Below are 21,599 nucleotides of genomic sequence, written 5' to 3' on the forward strand. Positions count from 1 at the left end.
GCACCAACAACGGACAGGAGAATGGCTCCCAGGCATGGCTTGCTCATGACTGCTTCAGTCTGATTGGATGTGCCTCAACCTCTTTCCTTCCCCTCCCCTGCTTTGCAATGGAGCTGTAGACTCTAGGGCTATGTCTAGACTGCAAGCCTCTTTCGAAAGAGGCTCTTTCGAAAGAGAGTGTCTAGACTGCACGCGGAATTTCGAAAAAGCAAGCCGCTTTTTCGAAAGAAAGCACCCAGTGAGTCTGGATGCTCTCTTTCTAAAAAGCCTGTTTGCTTTCAAGAACGCCTTCTTTCGAAAGAGCACTTTCGAAAGAAGGCGTTCTTCCTCGTGGAATTAGGTTTACCACCGTCGAAAGAAAAGCCGCATTCTTTCGATTTAATTTCGAAAGAATGCGGCTGCAGTCTAGACGCAGGTGAAGTTTTTTCGAAAAAAGGCTACTTTTTTCGGAAAAAACCCTGAGTCTGGACACAACCCAAGGGAGAGGGCTGGAGGCAGGCAGAGGTGTCTCCCTTCAGCAGATGTAGACATGTCTCTGTATTAATCATTCTCTCATTGAAGTTTTTAGCTTTGTATTGAGTCCTTTTACATGGAAACTTTGTATTATGTCTTGGTGGAATAGTCCCTAGGACAAGTGAAGCAGAGACTGTCCCTGTGGGGTGAATGAGTTGGGAATGGATAAGGTGGAAGGTGAGCACCTCTGGGCAGTTGCAAAGGTTGGAGAGGAGATGGAAGCCAGATCCAAGATCAATGAGCCCTGGGAAGTGGGCCCATTGAAAGAAGACTGAACCTGTGGACGCCTTGGGGGTCAGCAGCAAGAGCCTGCTTTGGGAAGCCCCTTCTTTGGAGGTGAATGTGGCAGCATTGAGACACCACCCAGAAACAGGCGCCACAGACACTAACTGCAGATGCATGGGATGGCTCTCACAGATCTTGCACATGCATAAGATGATAGATCTGCGGGGGGGAGGCAGTGGCGTAGCAAGGGGCCTAGAGGGATCAGTTGCCCCTGGGCACCATGCTAGGGAGGCGCCAATTTAATCCCATTCTGCTCCCCCTGTCATCCCTCAGCTCATGTGCTCCTACTCCGCCTGCCACCGGTAGCTGGAGCCTCCTCCCTGCCTCTCTGCTCCAAGCCCAACCCTCCTCCATCTCCACCTGCAGGTTAGTGCATGGAGAAGCCCGGCCTCAAACTGTAGTGGGTGGGGGAAGATGTGGTACAAGGAGTGAATGGTGAGTGTTTTCGACCAGGGAACCACATCCCTTGTAATTTACAACCCCTGGACCACAAGACCCCATCCTGTCTACTGTTAGAGCCAAAAGGCAAAACACAAACAGCAGCTGTGGCCATTAGCAAGGAGGGAGCAAACTGTGAGAGTTTTGGACAACGGAACCCCGTCCCTCAGAATTAGCAACCCCTGTACTGTACCAGGTAGCAAGTCCTGAGCCGTAGCCCAGAATTTCATGCATGCATGGCGGAAAATGCAATGAGGCGCAAAAAATCAGGGTTTCAGTTTTCGTCGTTCCACCGGCCTCGCCAACCCCGCCAAAGGAGCGCAGGGGCGGGGCGGCCTCGCTACCCAGAGGGGCGCAGGGGGCTGCATTAAAGCGCAGCCCCCGCCGGGATGCGGTGGCCTGGCCTGGCCTCTGCCCGCAGTTTCCGCCGGGCGGGGGCAGGGCCGGGACACCGGGCGGGAGAGGCGCCCAGGGGCCCCGTGCACTACAAGCCCCATGGTGCTTTGCCAGGCGGCGCCGTGCCACGCAGCAATCCGGGGCCGCTCTGCCCTTATTCCGGGGAAAGCGCAGCAGAGACCGGCAGGGGCGGCTGCCGGCCGGCGGGACGCGGGCAGGGCGAGAACCATGTGGGTGTTTGGCTACGGCTCCCTCATCTGGAAGGTGGATTTCCCCTACGAGGAAAAGATGGTCGGGTACATCACGGGCTACAGCCGGAGGTTCTGGCAGGGCAGCACAGACCACCGCGGGGTGCCGGGCAAGGTGAGCGCTAGCAGCAGAGAGCGAGTCCTGCCGGTGCCCCGATTGGGGAGGGAAGCACCCATCAGCCGCCCCCAGGGGGCAGGAGAGGGGAAATGTCGGTGGCAGCTGCTCTTCCTCCTCCCCGGGCCATAGTTAATCCACTGGGCGAGGGGGGAAGGCGATATGCCACCCAACATCTCACCCAAAGCGGGGAGCACTGAGCTCACCCCCACTCCGTTTATACAGCAAGTAACCCAGAGCCCACCGCTCAGCCCCTCCATCTCCCTCCCCCCCCATACAGGTACGTGCCGCTCTTCAGTTCCCTTCCATGTGAGGGTTGGGCATCTATACACTTGCCCTCCTCTCAGTTCAGGCATTCTCCCCCCACTAGAATGGATCCCGGACTTCCCACACGCAATTCCTGCAGACAGCCCCACCTACCCCCAACACAAACAAATGCGGGTCCTTACACCCCGGCACACACCTCTTCCTCACACAAACAGTCCTCTGCACCAAAGGATACTTCCACAGTTCTCCCATTCTCTCATGGACAAACAGATCCCATTTAGACAGTAAACACAATCAAACTCCACTCTCCTAACACAGGTCCCCAAAAACTTAATAGTTTTAAGATACTCTCTACAAGTAAATACCCTTTACCTCCTCTGCCTTTCAACTGCATCATATTTAATACCAGTTTCACATATATAACTATCGTCATCTACCTCTAGCTCTGTATAAAGCACCACCTCTTTTACCTTCCTACATCATTATCATGAGCAGTTACTGGATAATCTTTTGCACCATCAACTGGAAAAAAATCACATTGGACTGAATATTTTATACCTACTATTTGTTATAAGTAACAGCTTTTTGTTTCACACTAACAGAACAAAAATGGCTATTATTCTCCCCCACCCCTAGTTTATTTTGTGCATTTGTCAGCATTCTGTGCTGTTAGTGTCACCCTTTCCCCCTATAGTCATTAAGGCCCCAATCTAACAAAAGCTTATCTGCCTGGGGAAACCCTATGCAGAGCAAAATAATGAACACTGTGAGGGTTGGCATTGGGAGGGAAGAGAGCTGAAACAGCTTGCAAGATAGGTCTTAAAATTCAATATTGCCAGCATTTACAAATGAGTAGTTACTTACGTACTTTTGACTTACATGGGACTTCTTATGGAATCATTCAGGTGTTTATATATTTGGGCCCTCCGTTTCAACTCTGTTAAAAATATCCTTATATAATCCAAACCCAAAATTGAAACGGTTTTTAAAAGGATTTTTTTTAAAGATTTTAGAATATATTAAAATAATGCTCTGTTGAAACTTGTTTTTTTTTAATTGCTTAATTTTTTAAAAAAATTAGCAGTACCACTTTAAAGAAGGAAGGTGTCAGAGCAGTGTAATAAATGCACAATCTCTACATTTTAGTCTTCTTGAAATAAAAAACTAAACTTTTGAAACAAAGGGGGTTCACTCCTATGGCATAGTTCAAAGAAGCAAAGTATTCCTTTATTTGGGTGAATAATTGCCTAGTCATGCAGAAGATCATAACATTGTACTTCTAATGATTTGAATATTTAAACTGCTTTTGACTATTTAAATTACTGGTTTTTGTTTTATATTTGAGAAATGTTGTGCTACAGTAACAAGTTATACCTCAGAAATCTCAAAGCCATGCCAGCTATGTCAGGACTTTGGAGATGGACACGTGACTTCCAAAGAACTTAGCATATTCAAAGGCCCAAAACTAGAAAATGTATTTTCAGTACAATACTTAAGGCTTGTTTATACTTACAGCACTGCACTGGCATAGCTGCACCAACGTAGCACTTATTGAAGACGCTACCTATGCCAATGTGAGCGCTTACCTCTCCAAGAGTGATAGCTATGTTGATAGAAGCCCCTCCCATCATACAGTGCCATCTACTCTGGATGATTAGATTAGTGTAACTGTGTTGTTCAGGAGCATGGATTAGTTTTATCAACATAAACTGTAGAGTAGACCAAGCATCAAATCTTGTAATGTTAGTTTTGTAGCCTCCCAAACAATCCATTCTGCTGCTTTCAACAGAAGTCCATTTCTCACCTCAAGCAATGATGCAATTACTAATGAAATTACTGATCCAAAATACTGTTTACTAATATGAATTCCCATTTGGCATGAAATAAGTAAATTGACTTTTCTTTGATCCATTTCTGTATCCCAGTAGTTTCAGGATAGCTGAAGGGTTTCCCAATATGGAAAGAGCCTCTGCAATAAGCAGGCAAAGCTACAAAATTAATATTTCCCTGTTATACGTGGATTCAATTTCACTGGGTCATCACATGTAAAAAACATCTCATTACCATCACCACTGCCATTTATGCAGGCAGCACACTCGATATTCCCTGAAGGAACCTAGATTCTATATGGTTTTAACAAACCATAAAATGTTTAACCTTTTCAAAAGGGTGTTACAAGGAAAAGGGAGAAAAATTGTTCTCCTTGGTGTCTGATGATAGGACAAGAAGCCGTGGGCTTAATTGCAACAAGGGAGGTTTAAGTTGGACTTTAGAAAAAACTTCTCAACTGCCAGTGTGGTTAAACACTAGAATAAATTGCCGAGGGTAGTTGTGGAATCTCCATTACGGGAGATATTTAAGAGCAGGTTGGACAGACAACTATCAGGGATGATCATTCTAGATGGTGCTTGATACTGCTGTGAGGGCAGGGGATTGGACTTGATCATCTCTTGAGGTCCCTTGGAGTTCTCTTGTTCTATGAAACTCACCAAAATGTAGTGTATTTCTTATACTTTTATATCATAGTCTTAGTGCCTGGAGGCCCCAGTTAAGACCAAGGCTTCACCACCCTGGGTACTGAATATACTCTTTAAACAATTCCTGCCCCATGGAACTTATAGTCCAAGATCTCTATCTGCAAATGCCTCAGTACAAATAGGCACAGGGAAGTCCTTGTGGAGCTTCACTGACTTTGGGTACAGCAGCAGAAACTGGGTATAAATAGGGACAAAATGCAACAAGAACAAAATGAAGGAGGGGAAAAGGAGAAGACAAGGATGATGATATCAATATTGGGACAAATGCATTTGATTTTGATCTGTTTCTTAAATTAAATTTACCTTAAGCCAACATAGGGGCCAATAAAAGTTATCATCCAAAGATCCCGGAGAAATATGAGATTCCATTGTGTTAGGTACTATACAAACGTGGGGATAAGGAAATACTTTAAGTGATCACTTAAAATGGGAGTGCCTAGTGGAATCTGTTATTAATTTTACTGATCCTTTCAGCATTTTTTCAAAATTTAAGAAAATACGTCTACCTTGTACACACAACTAAATACATCCTAAGAGTAAGTCATGCCTTCTGCTTCACATTATTCTAGTTTCCTTTTATGAGTATTAGGAAGTGACCATTTCAGCATGATGCCAACAGTGTATTAGGTGCTAACTGCTCATTATAGTTCAGAGACTCCTCAAGTCAATTTTTGTAGCTAAATTGTAGATTTTCACAATGTAGGACATCTTTTAAGCAATGCAAGAGTAAGATGGTAATGGCAGCAAGAATAACCAAAAATAGTTAATTTTAGTAGTTGAAACCTATCCCAAATAAGAATATGTATCTAACAAAGTAGACAGAAGAAAATAAATTTAATTTTTGTTTAATCTTAAGGGGGAAGTATGAATTTACAAATAGGGAGCCAAAGCAAAGCAGAGATCTGAGCAAACTACTTTATGTGGACTTTTAGTTTTTTCCATACACTACAACTTTTAAAGAGCAGAGATTATCCTTTTTTTCCATCTCATGTTTAAAAAGAAGAAAACCCCAAACCACAGGATAACAACATTAAAAAATGTCCAGTTGTAAGCATCCTTTCCAATTTCCTGTGGACACCTATATTTTTCAAGCAACAGAAAAAAGCATAATATAGTTTTACTGCATTTTGAAATCCTGCATCGCTCTCAGTTTACAAGAGCTATCCCCCTTATATAATTCTAAATGGCTCAACAAATGCTAAGGAAACAATAGGTTACAGAAACATCTAGCAAATTAGGGGAATGACATTGATGGGGCAGAGCTATGTTATTTACAGCTGCATATGTGGCTAATGATTTAGTCATCAGAAATACTTAACTGATAATCACCACACTGGGCTTGATTTATGAAAATGAACCAAATATGTTTCCCTACTTTGTGAAAGAAAAACTGTAAATGCCAATTTTAATTAAATTCTTTTCATTTGTTCTTGGAAGATTTTTTACTCCCAAGCAGTCACTTCATTTACACACCATAGACATCTCCAAGCTAAAACAGGAGACAGAGAGAGAGCAGCTCTAGTGAAGATGTAAGAATTATACAGTTTGAAAAAGCAAAGGTTACTTCCTAACCTGCTGTGGAACATGAAATAAATTTCTTATTCCATGCCTTTCTGTAGGTCTTCAATAAATTATACTAGCATGTTTAACAATAAATATTGGCTAGGTTAAAGTGCAAACTTGGGAGTCAAGAGTTCTACTAGCTCTTCCACAGACTTGCTGTTGTCTTTGTGCCTCAGTTTTCTTATCTGTAAAACTATAATGTTCCAGAGAATGTGATTACCTGGCAGACTTTCTTAATGGACTGAATGGTGTTCATGTTTCCAAAGCATGTGACATGAGAATTCAGTAACCCAACTAAAGTGTAGGAGAGTAAGCATCAATGCCTACAGACAAATGCATCTTTCCCACTGATCAAATGGGAATATTTGACTTTTTATTATAAACAAAAAGATTCTAGAGATGTATATTGTGCAGAACAATTGTTAGAGCCTTTCATGAAGATAAAAATTTGTATTCATCTGCAAAAATGAGCCATGGATATCTGTATTCACATCTGCAAATGTGGATACCCAGCAATATAAAGCAGATATCAGTGGATTTTCAGGGCTCTATGGTGGCTTTGGTAAAATTCCGGTAGCGGTGAGAGCACTTACTGAGTTTTGCCTGATTGGGACTAGTCAATCAATTTTATATCTGGAAGGTAGAAACTTGGTAGTTTGGGGGTAGGATTCCCATCTAGGAACATCCAAGGGTCCATCTTTTGGAAGTTTTCCTACATGTAACTGAAAATTGTAGCAAAATTAAGACCTAAGGTAAATGCTCCAGCTTCCTCTACTGTACAAAATACAAAAAAAAAAAAAAACCCACCCAGGATCTGACCTCATAGTTGACATGTGGGATGAAGAGAATCAGTCATCTTATATTTTAATTTAAAAGTTATCAGACGTGATCATTTGCTCTCACACTGTCCAATCCCTCTCCATAACCATTTTTTGTTAAACTCCTTCCTTTGGCATCTGCTCTCCCACTCTGTATCATCTTTTACTTTTCATCTTCCCTGTAAATTTCATGGTGTTTCAGCTGCATCTTTGCTCTTGTTTTGGCTCTTTTAGCCCATTTTGCCAGCCACTTAATATTTACTTGTAATGGTTTGTAACAAACAAGAAAGGATATGGTTTATCATTACTTTTAGCAAACTTGACTTTTTTTAAACCATTTAAAGAGTAAAGCATGAAGAATGGTTTGAGACCATTACACTTCATAAGAGAGACATGCCCCAAACCTTTAAGAGACTCTGGTTAGACAAAACCTCATTTGTCAACAAGATTTCACATAGTTTTTTTGGAAGTACTGGAGGCCAGAGTCCTCATTTATGTTTCAAAAAGGGTGGTTTTGCATTCACTGAGTCTTCTATAAAATATATATTTAATAGTGAAAATTTAGACACCAACATCACATTTTGCCAATGCTTCACTATTTAAAAAGTCACATCTATGACTACAACTAAAAGATCGGAGTATATTTTTCCTCAGTTTAGTAGTTATACTGTGTGCATTTGACATCTTGTCAGCTTGTGTTTAGTCTATATAGTCATTTATATAGTGACCGTTCTCCCTATTGTAGGGTTCTTTCAATGATGAGAGAAAAACAAAATGACGGTTGAGCTTTAAAAACAGGCCGAGCAAGTCAGGCATGGGTCTGGTATCTGGAATTTTTTTTTCCTTCTAATTAACTACACACACTTATGTTCTTCTTAAAGAATCAGTTTAAGCTGTTAATGTTTTCCCCTAACTGCTACCATGCTGTTAACATAGAAGAGAGTTTTAGAAAAAGTGGATTTGGAGAAATTCCTAAAGTGTGATAATTTCTTATATGCATTTTTGTTGTAACCTTGTAGATCCAGGATACTGCCTCACCTATACTGTCTCTCATGTATCTCTTACTGGACCAACTTCTGTTGGAAAGGGGAGCTCAGTATAAGCTCCTTTTCAGGTCTGGGAAATGTACTCAAGAGTGTCTCTGTTCAATACAAGCTGGGACAGATTGCTCAGCATAAGTAGCTAACGCATTTAAAGGGACCAGTCAAGGTGAAGAGACATTGACTTATGACAACAAATCTATAACCTACGAACCCCCCCCCCCACCCCCCACCCCAGCCCAACTTTTTTTCTCCCTGTCTTAACACCTTTCCAATCGTGAGTGGATAACTGGCCACTTTACTACAGACCTCGCTGATGTCATCCATGCCTCTTGTCACTTCCAGGCTGCTATGCATGAGATTTTACCCTTCAAATTCACTTGGAAACTCCGGCTTGTGTAGAACATGGCTGTACACCTGGAGTGAAGTGGGCTCAAGCATATGGACTAGTGCCTCTGGACTAGAACTTCAGAAGTGAAGAGACCATTAAAGCTATGACTGGTTTAGAATAAGGTTATGAGAGGCCATCTCTAAACTATACCCTATTGCAACCATCAAGATGACCTGGGAGATTCCTGTATCTTCCTGAAGTCGTACTCCATACCAGTGGCAAAATACATCAATATAGCGACCATAAGTAAATATTTAAAGCAGTCAGTCATGAGTATCTATGTAAGACAGGCACTTTATATAACAATTGAAACAAGCTGCACCTCCTTTAGATAAACTCATTCCTCTGACATAACTTTACTTCCTGAAGAGTATGCATCAAGATGAATAGCCATGCATTTTAGCGCCTGTTTCTATTGATGCTGCTGTACTAAAGCATAATAAACTAACACATACTCAAAGTACTACTACATAAAATAGCAAACTGGAACCTCTCTCTCTTTTTCTAGTGTGTCTGACTTTGATAGATCCACAAAGAAACATATGCAGAACCTGAGGCACTGAAATATGTAATTGCTCAGGTATCCAAAAAGAAAGAAAAATAAGCGATTGGAAAGAAAATGAAAAATACAAACTAGATACAGTGAATTTCCCATCCAAAATAAATTTAATCCACCAATTATTAATAACGTTACATAAGAGAACCCATTTTTTAAAAATACACATAAATAAAGCAAAAAACTTACAGAATTATTGTTAGATAGACATATGAATAATCCCTCAGAGGATAAAAAAGTCGTATTCATTACTACATGAGTACGGTCGTCAAGTGTCCAGTATTCACCCGGACAGTCCGGTATTTGCAGCTCCGTTCACTTTAAAAAAAAACAGAAAATACCGGACAAATGAAATCTCCTGTATTTCCTGTTTCCCTTGGACAGAAATCCGGCGGGGACAATTTTCCACTGCCGAGTATGGCAAGGGCAAGGGAGTGAGGAGCACAGCAGAGGCGTAGCAAAGTGGAGCAAGAGGGGGCACTTGCCAGGTGCTACAGTAAGGGGGCGCCAGGCTGGGGTGGGAGCGGCATGCATGCTGCTCTGGCCCACGTGACCAGTAGAGACCTCTGAGCTGGCCACGTGATGCTTCCCTCTACACACTGTGAGCTGAGGCAGCCAGGCTAGGTGGCAAAAGCAGCCACTTTAAAAGTAAGATTAACTTACCCAGCTGTTCCGTTCCTCCGGTGCCTGGCTCTGTTGGGAAGGGTGAGGGGAGGGGAAGGGAGCGGATTTGATTGGGATGGGGCGCTTCATGCACTGGGGATGCCTGGCTTAGGGGGTGGGGGGAGTGCACTGGGATGGGGGGATGCTGCAGGGGGCCTGGCTCTGAGGCAGGGGTGAGTGCATTGGGATGGGGGAGCACTAGCGGGGCCTGGGTCTGGGGGAAGGGTGAGTCCATTGGGATGGGGGGGACTGGCTCAGAGGGAGGGGTGGGTACATTGGGGGTTAGTGTGTGGCCCCAAACTGGAGGGAGTGGTGCAACTTTTGCTTAACTTTGGTGTGTGTGTCCCCACTCCTTTCCAACCCCCCCCCCCCCCTTGACAGAATTTTTCCCTGGTGTGGGTTTTTTTTGTTTTGTTTTTTGGTTTTTTTTTTTGGGGGGGGGGGGATCAGTATTTTTTGTTAAACCATCTGGCAACCCTATACGTGAGAAATGGCATAGAACAATGTTCATATGCATTGTTACTAAATGTTTTTAAAAACATTAGTAGGCCCCCTGTATGTGTTTAATGCAACACTAAAAGAGTAGTTAAACATCTGTCTGTATGAAAGTATGCAATAGCTATCAATATCAAACTTGGAAAGGAACTAGTAGAATGCCCATCGCACAAACCAATTTTATTCTATTCCACTAGGAAGTGAAGCAAAATGCAGGACAATGTAGCACTTTAAAGACTAACAAGATGGTTTATTAGATGATGAGCTTTCGTGGGCCAGACCCACTTCCTCAGATCAAATAGTGGAAGAAAGTAGTCACAACCATATATACCAAAGGACCTATCACCTGTAATACCATTAACTCACAAACATCCCACTCTCCCTACCTTTAATATCATCAATTCCCAGACACTTACCTTCCTTCCTCCTCCTCCTCCCCCCCCCCCCCCCGCATCCCCCTTCTGTTCTGCAATGTGATTTGTCCTTTTCATATTTGTTCATTTTTTTAATTGTATCCTTTGGTATATATGGTTGTGACTACTTTCTTCCACTATTTGATCTGAGGAAGTGGGTCTGGCCCACGAAAGCTCATCATCTAATAAACCATCTTGTTAGTCTTTAAAGTGCTACATTGTCCTGCATTTTGCTTCAACTACCCCAGACTAACACGGCTACATTTCTATCACTAGGAAGTGAAGCCTTAGTCTGTCTGCTTATATACTTTGTCTAGCAATTTCTGATTTACCCAATGGTATAGAGTCTTCCAATCTTACTCATGTTAAATAGTGCTTTATACCTTGAGACATCCTTGTGATTTCTACAAGAGACCCGAGGCACTCCACAGAGCAAGTGACAGAATTTGGCCCTTACACACTACTGAGCACATTAATATAAAACTATTATAGACTGACCACAGGAAAATACAAAAACACTAGACTGAAAATAGTAGAATGTCCAGAGTCTGATATTTGGTCACAGCTATGTGTCTCAAAGTCCATCTTTTACTCACCTGAGGTGAGTAAAACTTTAAAATAAAACATACAGTAAGTTTAGCTATTTATTAGCTATTGTATTTCCTACAGAGACATTTATAACCAGATCTCAAGAATAGGGAGTTGAAAAAATATGGAAGCAGTAAAGTTTTAAAAATCTTCTCAGCTTTTGAAGATACACAAAATATACAGATTTTGAATTACACTTGTTTTTAATTTTTATATAATAGTCTTCTACCACTTCCTCAATATTAACAGATTAAACACAATACTACATAGGTCAGCGTTCTCAGACTGAATAGCCATGTAGAAAATGCACAAAACCGAATTCAGCTTGAGGACAAGTATGACACAGAAATATAAGCTCTCATACAGACCCTGTACACAAGTATAATTTCATGAAAAGAATGAGAAGGAAAGGAAGACACACATACGCACAACTCAAGAGAAATAACATATTTAAACAGTGAAAATAAAAATATCTAAATACCTCCACTGACACATGGAGGGGGGCAGATAGGTTTCCCCACCTCCAATGTATGGGGTGCCCACTCATTCTAAAATATTGACAAAAAATTCAAAATGTATGCTGGTCTAATAGCCTTTACCTTAGTAGAGCTCTCATTACATACCACTGAAATCAGCTATCATTCCATGTTCCTGAATTAATAGTTTGGTGGCACTCCTAATGAAAGTTCTTGATCCCTAGAATTTCAGAAGTAATGGAAAACCTAATCTATTAGACAAACAATAATAGAAAATGATCATAAATGATCCCTGAAAAGTCTAGCATCTGTTGTTTGGATACAGAGCATTTACTGCTACCAAACTGAAGAATCAACACAAATTTGAGTATTAAACACTTGGAATGAGGATCTGAAGAAGAGATTTTGTGGTTCTCAGTCATCATGGAAGAAGTGGACTATTAGAAGATATACTTAAAGATGAGAGAAGAAAGAAAGTCCATCATTTAGACTAGGAGATTACCCCAGAAGATTCAAATATCTGAAAGTAATGGTGTGAAGCAGAAGTAGATGTGACTAATGAATACTGCAAAGGAGTAACATGAAAGTTCCCCCCAAAAAAGTCAAAATTAGGAGGAAGAAAGGGATGAGTCTGTTGGACTTTAACTAAGGAACTCAGAATTGTTCCTATACCCCAACCTTAGCTTTATTTCTGTGTTCCTACCACAACAACTTAGAGGCTAAAGTTTTATTTACCACCAACTAGCTCTCATACTGATTTATAATACAGATCATTTCACCACATACCCAAATATTATCCAAACACACACACACACACACACACACACACACACACACACACACACACACACACCAGAGCCCAAATCCTTTAAAGGGATAGATACTTCAATGAGACTCTTCTTTATGATTCTTGCTCCACTTTTTAAATATACATATATTTTTTACTGTTTACTTTTGCTAATGATTTGACAAAAAAAAAAAAAGCTTTTCACTGAACTAGCAATATTTCTTTTCCTTTTAGCCTGGAAGAGTTGTGACTCTTGTTGAGGATCCTGAGGTATAGTACTTCTTTTTTTGTACGTAATATTTATTCCAAGTATACAGAATGTTCTGCATTTGGGAATTGTTCAGGGCACTATGAATTAGGGATGTAACAGTGTAGCTGTTTAAATGGGTAACCGATGAGCATGAACTTATCAAATACACCAACGATTACACGTGGCTCCTGGGGAGCCAACTGCCGCACCGCACTGTTACCTCTGTATCAGAGGCGGCATCTGGGAGCAGGTACGTGCAGGGAGCTGGCTTTTCAGCGATTAAATGGTTAGAAATTACACTAATTTTAACATTCCTACTAGGAATCTGCATTTTTTAATCTTCGTGTAGATAACGGATTATTTTTCTTTCTTCGCTATATGTTCTTAGAATCTGGATCTTTTCTACAAAATTGTGCAAATAATGGCTTTCAATTGATCTAATTTATTTAGTCTATAAGCAACTAGAGGGGCTTTGGCTTCAAGATTATAGAAGACAGTTTTAAGCATCTTCCTGAATAGTCATAGTTTAAACTTTTGTTTAAATGGTTTTCCTGCTGTAAAATGTATATAACTTAGAAACTTTAGGTTACACCTCTAAAATCCGGGATTCTTTGGTCCAGCAACATCCGTGGTCTGGCATGACCATGGATGTTCCAGGATCAGAGTCCCGATGCGCTGCAGGGGTGTGGGGGCCCAGGAGCCGGCACATGACTCAGCTAGTCTGTGGGCAGGAGGAACCAGGAGCTGGCACACAGCTCATCTGGGCTGCGATGTGGGGAAGGGCAGGATTCAGCACACAGTTCAGTTGGTCTGCAAGGGGAGTCAGGAAGCCTTGTGTGGGATCCTGCAGGGGAGTCCAGCAGCAGGGGGCCTGAAATGACCTCCCGTGGTCGGGAAAAATCCCTCATCTGGGACCAGTCGGGTCCCGAGGGTTCACAAACAGGGAGGTCCAACTTGTATTACCAGTTTGAGACTGTTCTGATGGAACAGCCAGTATGCTTGCCTCCCTAAAATATAACCTGGGGACATATGTCAAAAATAAGTAATAGTAAATTTTACTTAAACTCTTTGATTAAAAAAATAAGCTGCTGCATATTGTGAGCTTAAACAAATGCTCCGTTTTGGAAATGGTTACAAACCTGATTCTGCTAGCCTTACTCCGGATAGGTATGCTTACTCTGTGAAAAGTCCCATTGAAATATTTGCAGAATAAAACATATGGAACCATGGCAAAAAAGGACAAATGTACAGCCTCAGTACAAGATGACTGGTTCTCAAACTGTGGGTTGGACCCCCAAAGTGGGTTGCAGCCCCATTATAATGGGGTGGCTAGGGCTGGCTTGGACTTCCTTTGGCTCCAGGCAAATGCTCGAGTAGTCACCGGGGCCAATATGCTCGAGGCTGAAGTCCAAGAGCTTTAACTCTAAGATTTTCCATCCACAAGCAGAGTGAGTTTTGTCTTGTGCACCAATATTGACAGTGTGTGTGCTTTTTGGACGTGTGCCACTGAGGCACGCACTAGTTACTAACAAAATTACACACACACACACACACACACACACACACACACACAGTTATGTAAGAAAAAATGCTAACACAACAGATAATTAACAAGGTGCATAACCCTGCACTCACCCTGAAAAACACCCAGCTTGCTGATCCCTGCCTCCAATACACACTGTGTGTGCCCCACTGCCTATGCCCCCATCAGGATCACACACAGCCAGCTGGTGCCTGTATATGCCTGGCTAACTATCTACACCTTCCCCCACACCCTGTAGTTGTGCCTAGTCTTGCAATCTGACACACCCGCCATATGCCACCAGTATATGTACCAGGGCCACGTGTCTGCCCCCAAACACAAACAGCCAGTACCTAGGCCTAGGGCCCACAGCCCTAGCCCCACATATCGCCTGTTTCCCTCCCCATTGTGTACATGTCTCTGAGCAAACCTGCACCTTTCCCTCCAAACCCCAGAATTTACCTGCATCCAGTACCTCCCACCCAGCTGGTGCCTTTGCCCCCCACCCAGCCATCTTCTGTGCCAGGTCCCCGCTGTCCTTGGCCCCTCTGTCTCCCCTTCTGGTACGACCCTGGTACCTGCTTCGCTACTCTCCCAGCTGAGCTCCCACATGGCTTACAGGTCCTCTGACCCTCGCCACCGCAGCAGCCTCCTGCCGCCCGCCACATGGCTGCGCATAGGAGGAAGGGAGGGGGGAGATTTTTTCTGCGCAAACGCAAGCACGCAGCTTAAAGGGAACCCTGGCTAGGTCACAGCCATCTGCTTCCCTCCCAGTGGAAGGCAGGCCAGTCAGACTCAATTATTCATATAGTCGGTAGGGACTTCCCAGCTCCCTTCCCAATGTCCAATGATTCCCCTTTCTCAGAGAGAGAAAAGAAGAAGGGGGGAGGGGAAGACGGGATCACATCCCTGTGTAGCCTTTTGTACCACAGTCCAAGCCTTTCCCTGTGGATCCTGTCCCAGAAGATACTGACTGGCTTCCTGTCTCCTTCACTCTGCCCCTGCTTGATTACATTACAGCTTCATGAGCCTTCCAAGATATGTAAACCCAAAGGCTGCTCCTTTTTCAAAAGGGATTTCCCTCTAATATAATAATACAGGTTTTTGCTTTAGCACTGCTGCCAGAAAAACATGGTTCCTGGGCTCAATTGAACATTTTCCACTACGCTGGGAAGGATGGAGATGGTAGGCAGATTCTTACCTACTTGACTGTTAAGTCAGTCAGTCATGGAGGAAATGTTTGAGCAAGAGCAATGCTAAAAGAGGAAGGAGAAGCAATAGTCCATTAATAACTTCCCTGAAAAATCCTAGATTTCCATTTATTTTAGAGTAGGAGGATGGGAATTCTCAAATACAACTGAATTAGGGACATGGAGGACACTAAACTATTGAGCAGTGATGTGAGAAGAGGAAGGGAGCTCAATTAAATAAACTCCTTGTAAAGAGCTGAGGTAGCTTTTGTTTTTTAGGTCATATGTGTTAAAACTAGTTGTCACAGTTGGTCTAGGGTGAAATTGATGTGTAGCCAGCATACATAATGTGCTGGGGCTTGAGCAACTTGGAGAGAGCTGGTCTAAACAGGGCTTGTGCCTGAAATAACATTAAAAGTACAGTGAATCTTCAATTATTCAAACAAAAGAAAATACTTGTACCGCTGACATTTCTCTGAAACGGTAGCAATGAATAGAGGTAAATGTAACAGTAAAAATAAGCTTCAACTGTTTTTGTAGCTGACAAAACAAGTACAATGTAGTACGTGTCCATCAATGACTTTCTGTACCTTTCTGGTAAGTTTTTTTTTTTTTTTTAAACACTACAGTACTGTTGGATACCATTATGTTACAGACACTCTCATATAAGCAAAGAATTGTTATGTTTGTTTTTGCTATATTGGTATTGTTTAACTTATTTGTGATTGCAGGAGTCCCAAAGCAAATCACTAGATTTTTTTTTTTAAAATCTTGATTTATATACAACCCTAAGTTATTTTGAGACTAGTCTCACTGTAGTGAGACTATCAATTACTTCAACAGTTGATTTGTTTAATTCTAAACTCAGCACAAATGACTGTGAAACAAAACAATGAGAAGTAGAGAGGTAACTTTAATTTGAAAATGTTTTACAAACTCCATGCTTTAAAGTCTCAGGAGGTAGCCCGGCTTGTTTTTAAAGTTACAGACAATGAGCAGTTCCGTGACACCTTACATCAGCTTTCATGGTGCAAAACCCATTTCCTCAGATGAGATTCTGCTCATCTGAGAAAGTAGGTTTTGCACACAAAAGCTCATGGTACTATATATATTTATTTTTGTTAGTCTGTAAGGAGCCACAGGACTACTAGTTGTTTTGGAGAACGGCTTTAACTCTCTCCCTTTGTAGCTCATTGAAAATTATTTTAAAATAGAAAAAACCTGTCCAATTATCCCTTCCTTTAGACATCTGAACCAATGCTCCTCTGTATCCAAAACTCCAAAATGAGAGGGAGACAAAAAGCGAGACTACCCCAAATGCCCAAGATGTTAGGACGGTCACTTGGAATGAGAGAGACCCAAATTCAAATCCCTACTCAGTCCGATTCAAGCCAGAGTCTTAAACTTGAGTCCCCCCCATAAAAACACAAGAACAGCCAGACTTGGTCAGACCAAAAATACATCTAGCCCAGTATCCTGTCCTCCAACAGTGGCCAATGTCAGATGCCCCAGAGGGAGTGAATAGAACAGGTAACCATCAAGTGATCCCTCTCCTGTTATCCATTACCAGCCCCTCACAGACAGAGGCTAGGGACACCATTCCTACTCATTCTAGCTAATAAGTATTCCTAGTGAGCACCCTAAGCATGAAACTGTTGGCTGCATCCTGGACCTAAGCCATCTTCATAAAAGGTGGGGGCGGGGGGAGAGACATATATTTCCATTAGAAGTTTTGGTTTTAATGAATCAGCATTTTCCAATTAAAACATTTATTCAGAAAATTCCTATCCAGCTCTGTGGAACAGTTAAACATCCAGATTCTTAGAGATGTTTTAATGCCATTTCTGCAAATGGTGTTGTAGAGTGCTCTGGTATACAGGATTTAGTTCTGAGAAAAGAAAGCCTAAAGTTTAAGATAGCCTTCTTGCTTTGAATTCTATATACCGTGGTACATATTCATTAAAATAAATATATTTTAAAGGATTTGTATCAGAATAAAGCAATATTCAAGGTTTTAGAAAAGAAGTTCAACTTACCTAAATAGAATGATAAAAATTACTTTAAATCTACCACTCCATCCAAGGAATTTATCTATTTTTGTGAGACTGAGAATTAATTTTGTACTCCCTCTGCTGACACTAGCAAACATTTAACAGAAATAAACCTGTGTAGTTAGTGCTCTAAATTTAGATGTAACAACTGGATTAGGGTTCTCAAAGAATTTGGCATAATTAACTTCAACTGAAAGTCCTTAAACAAGAATTTTGATTTCAGCTTTTTCCTAAATAAAGAAGGAAGGCATACTATTTGTAGAAAATGGTCTAACCACAAAATAGGTTTTAAATTAAGTGTGCTAGTGTTCTTGCAGTGTTTGGATTTACATCTTTCTGGTTATGTTCTTCACAGGGTTGTGTATGGGGTGTTGCTTACAGATTGCCTGCAGGACAAGAAGTTGAAGTAAAAGCATACCTCGACTTCAGAGAGAAAGGAGGCTACAGGACTACAACTGTCATTTTTTATCCAAAAGATCCCTCAATAAAACCATTTAATGTATTACTATATATTGGAACTTGTGATAATCCTAACTACCTTGGTCCAGCACCTCTAGAAGACATTGCTGAACAGATTTTTAATGCAGTTGGTCCTAGTGGAAGAAATACAGAATATTTGTTTGAACTTGCCAATTCCATCCGGAACCTCGTACCAGAAGATGTCGATGAGCATCTCTTCTCTCTAGAGAAACTAGTAAAGGAACTCTTGGAAAGAAATCAAAACCTCAATTGCTTATAAAAATCATTTCATAGTTTCAAATAAGCTTCTCCTTTCATCTTCAGAATAATGGTTTCATTGTACAACGGGTATATGATTTGGAGGCATGTTTATCTGTACTACACTATCTTATTTATTTTAATGTTGCATTCAAGACAATGTAGTTAAGGGTCATTAGAAGATTTCATTGTAAAACCATATTTTCAGGAGTTTGTAATAATGGAGGGCAGCAGTGTTTCAGGTTTGAATTTGGTATACAAGGTTTGAGCCAAAGAACATATTTTTTCTTTTTTCAAAATTTGAAGAAAGTCAACTTTGGCCCTTTATTTCTTTATTTTTGTTTGAGGGAAGTTTTTTTTTCCTGTGACTTCAGGTTTAAGTTGTTCTAAAAATAGTTGTCTTTAAACTACCTTTAGGACAAAATTCTGCACTCAGACAAAATTCCCATGACTGAAGTGGTGGTTTTCTCTGAGTCAAGACTGCAGGATTGGGTTCTTAATCAGCTAAAAGATAAATGTTTTAAGCAGCTACTGTACATTCACAGTACATGGCAAAACATTTATTGTATAAAAGGTTCAACTCCATTAAAACTAAGTTATTCCATTGAATCAATAGTTTTACCTTTAGTAGATCAGTTAGTCATTAGACACAATGGGCAAACAGTTATACTATAAAAAGTTACTCTTTCCCTTGATGCATTAGCTTATTAATGGTGTCAAACCCCTATAAACAAAATATGGTACATTGACACAAATAAGCCATACCATATCAGTGCCTCATTTCTTCTATTTTAAAATTACTGTAAACAAAAGTAAACAAACTGTTAAAGTAACCGAGGATATGACTTGAATCCACAATATAGCAAGAATGTTCCGAAACTCCCATTTTTAAAATCACTGTTTGTCTTCATATGCCAACATAAATCCCACTGGGGAAACAAAAAGGGTATTTTGCAAACTTTTGAGAGCCGAATTAAGCCCAACAGGCCTAACTATTGCAATACAAGGGCATAAGGAGTTTCCGTCCCAACTATAAATTTTCTTGCTTCTCAGAGTTTAAGTTATTTTCTTTAAGCCTTTAACAAAGCATATTTTTGTATTTTAAATATATAAAATGTCCTCATTCAAATGTATGTAGTACCACATCCTACAGCAAGTGTATGTGTGTATATTCAGTCATCACACAAAAACCTGTCTTATTTTTCCATCAAATCTTTTTCCATTATTATGTTTGTGTACACAGGTAGTCTTTTCCTTTCAGTTTTATATTTGTAGCTGACCAAAAATTAAGTCACCAAAATGACTGATTTCTATAGGTGACAAAGTATAATTATAGCAAACACATTTTCAATTGAATTTTACAAAATGACATTTTTAAGTCAGGCACCTCCATAAGTAGGCTGAAATAAACTGTTTCAAATGTATTTTGTGTAATACATCAAAGATTTTGGATTTAAGATCAGGATTGTCATTTCAGTCACCATATTTCTAACACCTATCAAAGGACTGTGGATCTAGGAAAAAAAGTTTACCTGTTAAACTTTCAGAAGCTACTAGTGACATAACAAAAGTAGAGGTTAATGCTTGAAGTCCACTGTATTAGGAGTATAAAAGATATCAAACTTGGTGGACCAGTCTAAATCAGATAAACAGGGTATTTGCCTCATATTGAGGACCTATTCTCATATTAATGCTTAAGTTATTTGCTAGCTTATGAGAAATGGATCCTATTGGCTTCAAAAGTCTTTATTTTCCACTATGTTACACTGATGCAAGGAAGAATCAGTCCCAGTAAATACAGCTAAACAGTAGGATACAGGGTCAGAATATTCAGACTTCAGTAGCTAATTTTAGCAAACTAAATAAGTGACCAAATGTTAAAAAGTGATGAGAACATAAATCTCTGCTAACTCCAACGGGAGCCTCTGAAAAATCTAGTCACTTCTGGTGTAGGAAGATGTAGGTATAGGACTTTAGGCATCAAAGTTTTTGAAAATATTTGCCTACATCAATGTATCAAGATCCTTTAAAGATGTTATTCCCATTGACGTGAAGAATAACTGCAAAGTGTTAATTGGATACTTCGGTTTCATAGAAATGTTACATATAGCACTCTTTAAAGAGTATGTAAACACTGCAGAGCAATTTTTGTTTTCCAAAAAGGCCAGCATTTCTCGTTCTGCATATATCTGGGCTTTGAATACACAGTTGTAAAATGTAAAGTGTACATCAGATGGAGTTGTAAAATTATGTATTTTCATTAGTTTTTCTCACTTCAGTCAAAGGCTTATTTTTGTTTGTCAAGAGATTGAAGGGGAAGTGTATAAACCCCTTTATCAGTTCAATAATTCCCTAATTGCATCAATGATAATATGCTTATTTAAACACTAGTGCCGGGGCATTGGGATCCTGTATGGCTCTAAGTTTGGTAATTCTATTCATATCCAAAATACTGTTGGTTCAATCTCTTTTCCAGATTCATAACAGTTGCAATAATACCTGTAATAATACATTCCATTTTGTGCATATAACTTCAGTACAATAAAATGCATCGTGTATTTAATGGTGTTGACGATTTTCAGAAACTTTATCTAGGTATTTTAGAATAGAATGAACCAAGAGGGACATTTTCAAAATACCTGATTAGGATAATAAATGCCTTAGTTAGGATATTTACTTCCTTTTGTGATGCATTTTGAGAGCTTTCCAGAGAAAGGGTTATGTAAGAGCTAGATGTTATTATATTCATAGAAAATAGTCTGATGTGTCCACATCTCAGTTAGTTAAAACACTTTTCCCTTTCTGTATGGGAGTCAAAAAAACAAATTTAGTGTTAAGAGTATCTTCTTTGTGCCTCTCAAAATCAGGTGTAGTACTTGGACCTGAATATGCCATCAGGTCAGACCACAAGCCATTCTATGTACATCTTCTATACATTAGATGCTTGTTATTTTCTTCCTTTTAGTTAGTATTGTGCCTAATCTGTGAGATGAAATTAGAGATTCTAATCCTATCCTAAATATATTTACCGAAAAGAAAAAACCCAACCACTAATCTACCTCTAAACTTCTTTCCAAAAATATGGAGAGAGAGTATAAAGGTCTAAGTGTTAGATTTTTAATTTCTGGCATCACATGTTCAAATCCCAAAATGGTCACCTAAACCATTCATGCCCGCGAAAGTGCTTAAACAAATATTGTGCAGTTTGTGAAGTACATCTTATCTGATGTGGTCCTCTAGTAAGAGGAGCTGGATTTATAGTAGGTCAAGACATGCATTC

At 40.5% G+C, this 21,599-nt stretch overlaps 2 protein-coding genes across 2 annotated transcripts in view; one reads left to right on the top strand and one right to left on the bottom strand.

Moving 5' to 3' along the window:
* Positions 1 to 21,599, bottom strand: part of ASB3 (ankyrin repeat and SOCS box containing 3) — a 116,442-nt gene that overhangs the window by 83,307 nt on the left and 11,536 nt on the right. The window lies entirely within an intron of this gene.
* CHAC2 (ChaC glutathione specific gamma-glutamylcyclotransferase 2) lies at positions 1,593 to 20,886 on the top strand. The gene is made up of 3 exons (XM_006122105.5): positions 1,593 to 1,995; positions 12,824 to 12,859; positions 17,958 to 20,886. The coding sequence occupies exons 1-3, from the start codon at positions 1,732 to 1,734 to the stop codon at positions 18,339 to 18,341; spliced, it is 684 nt and encodes a 227-aa protein (XP_006122167.4). The 5' UTR covers positions 1,593 to 1,731; the 3' UTR covers positions 18,342 to 20,886.

Source organism: Pelodiscus sinensis, chromosome 3 (genome assembly GCF_052426305.1).
Source record: "Pelodiscus sinensis isolate ZL-2025 chromosome 3, ASM5242630v1, whole genome shotgun sequence".
Taxonomy (NCBI): domain Eukaryota; kingdom Metazoa; phylum Chordata; order Testudines; family Trionychidae; genus Pelodiscus; species Pelodiscus sinensis.

Coding starts and splice junctions, on each gene's coding strand:
- CHAC2 (XM_006122105.5), top strand. CDS start 1,732: ATGGTGCTTTGCCAGGCGGCGCCGTGCCACGCAGCAATCCGGGGCCGC. Junction 1,996..12,823: donor ACCGCGGGGTGCCGGGCAAG/GTGAGCGCTAGC, acceptor TTTTCCTTTTAG/CCTGGAAGAGTTGTGACTCT. Junction 12,860..17,957: donor CTCTTGTTGAGGATCCTGAG/GTATAGTACTTC, acceptor TGTTCTTCACAG/GGTTGTGTATGGGGTGTTGC.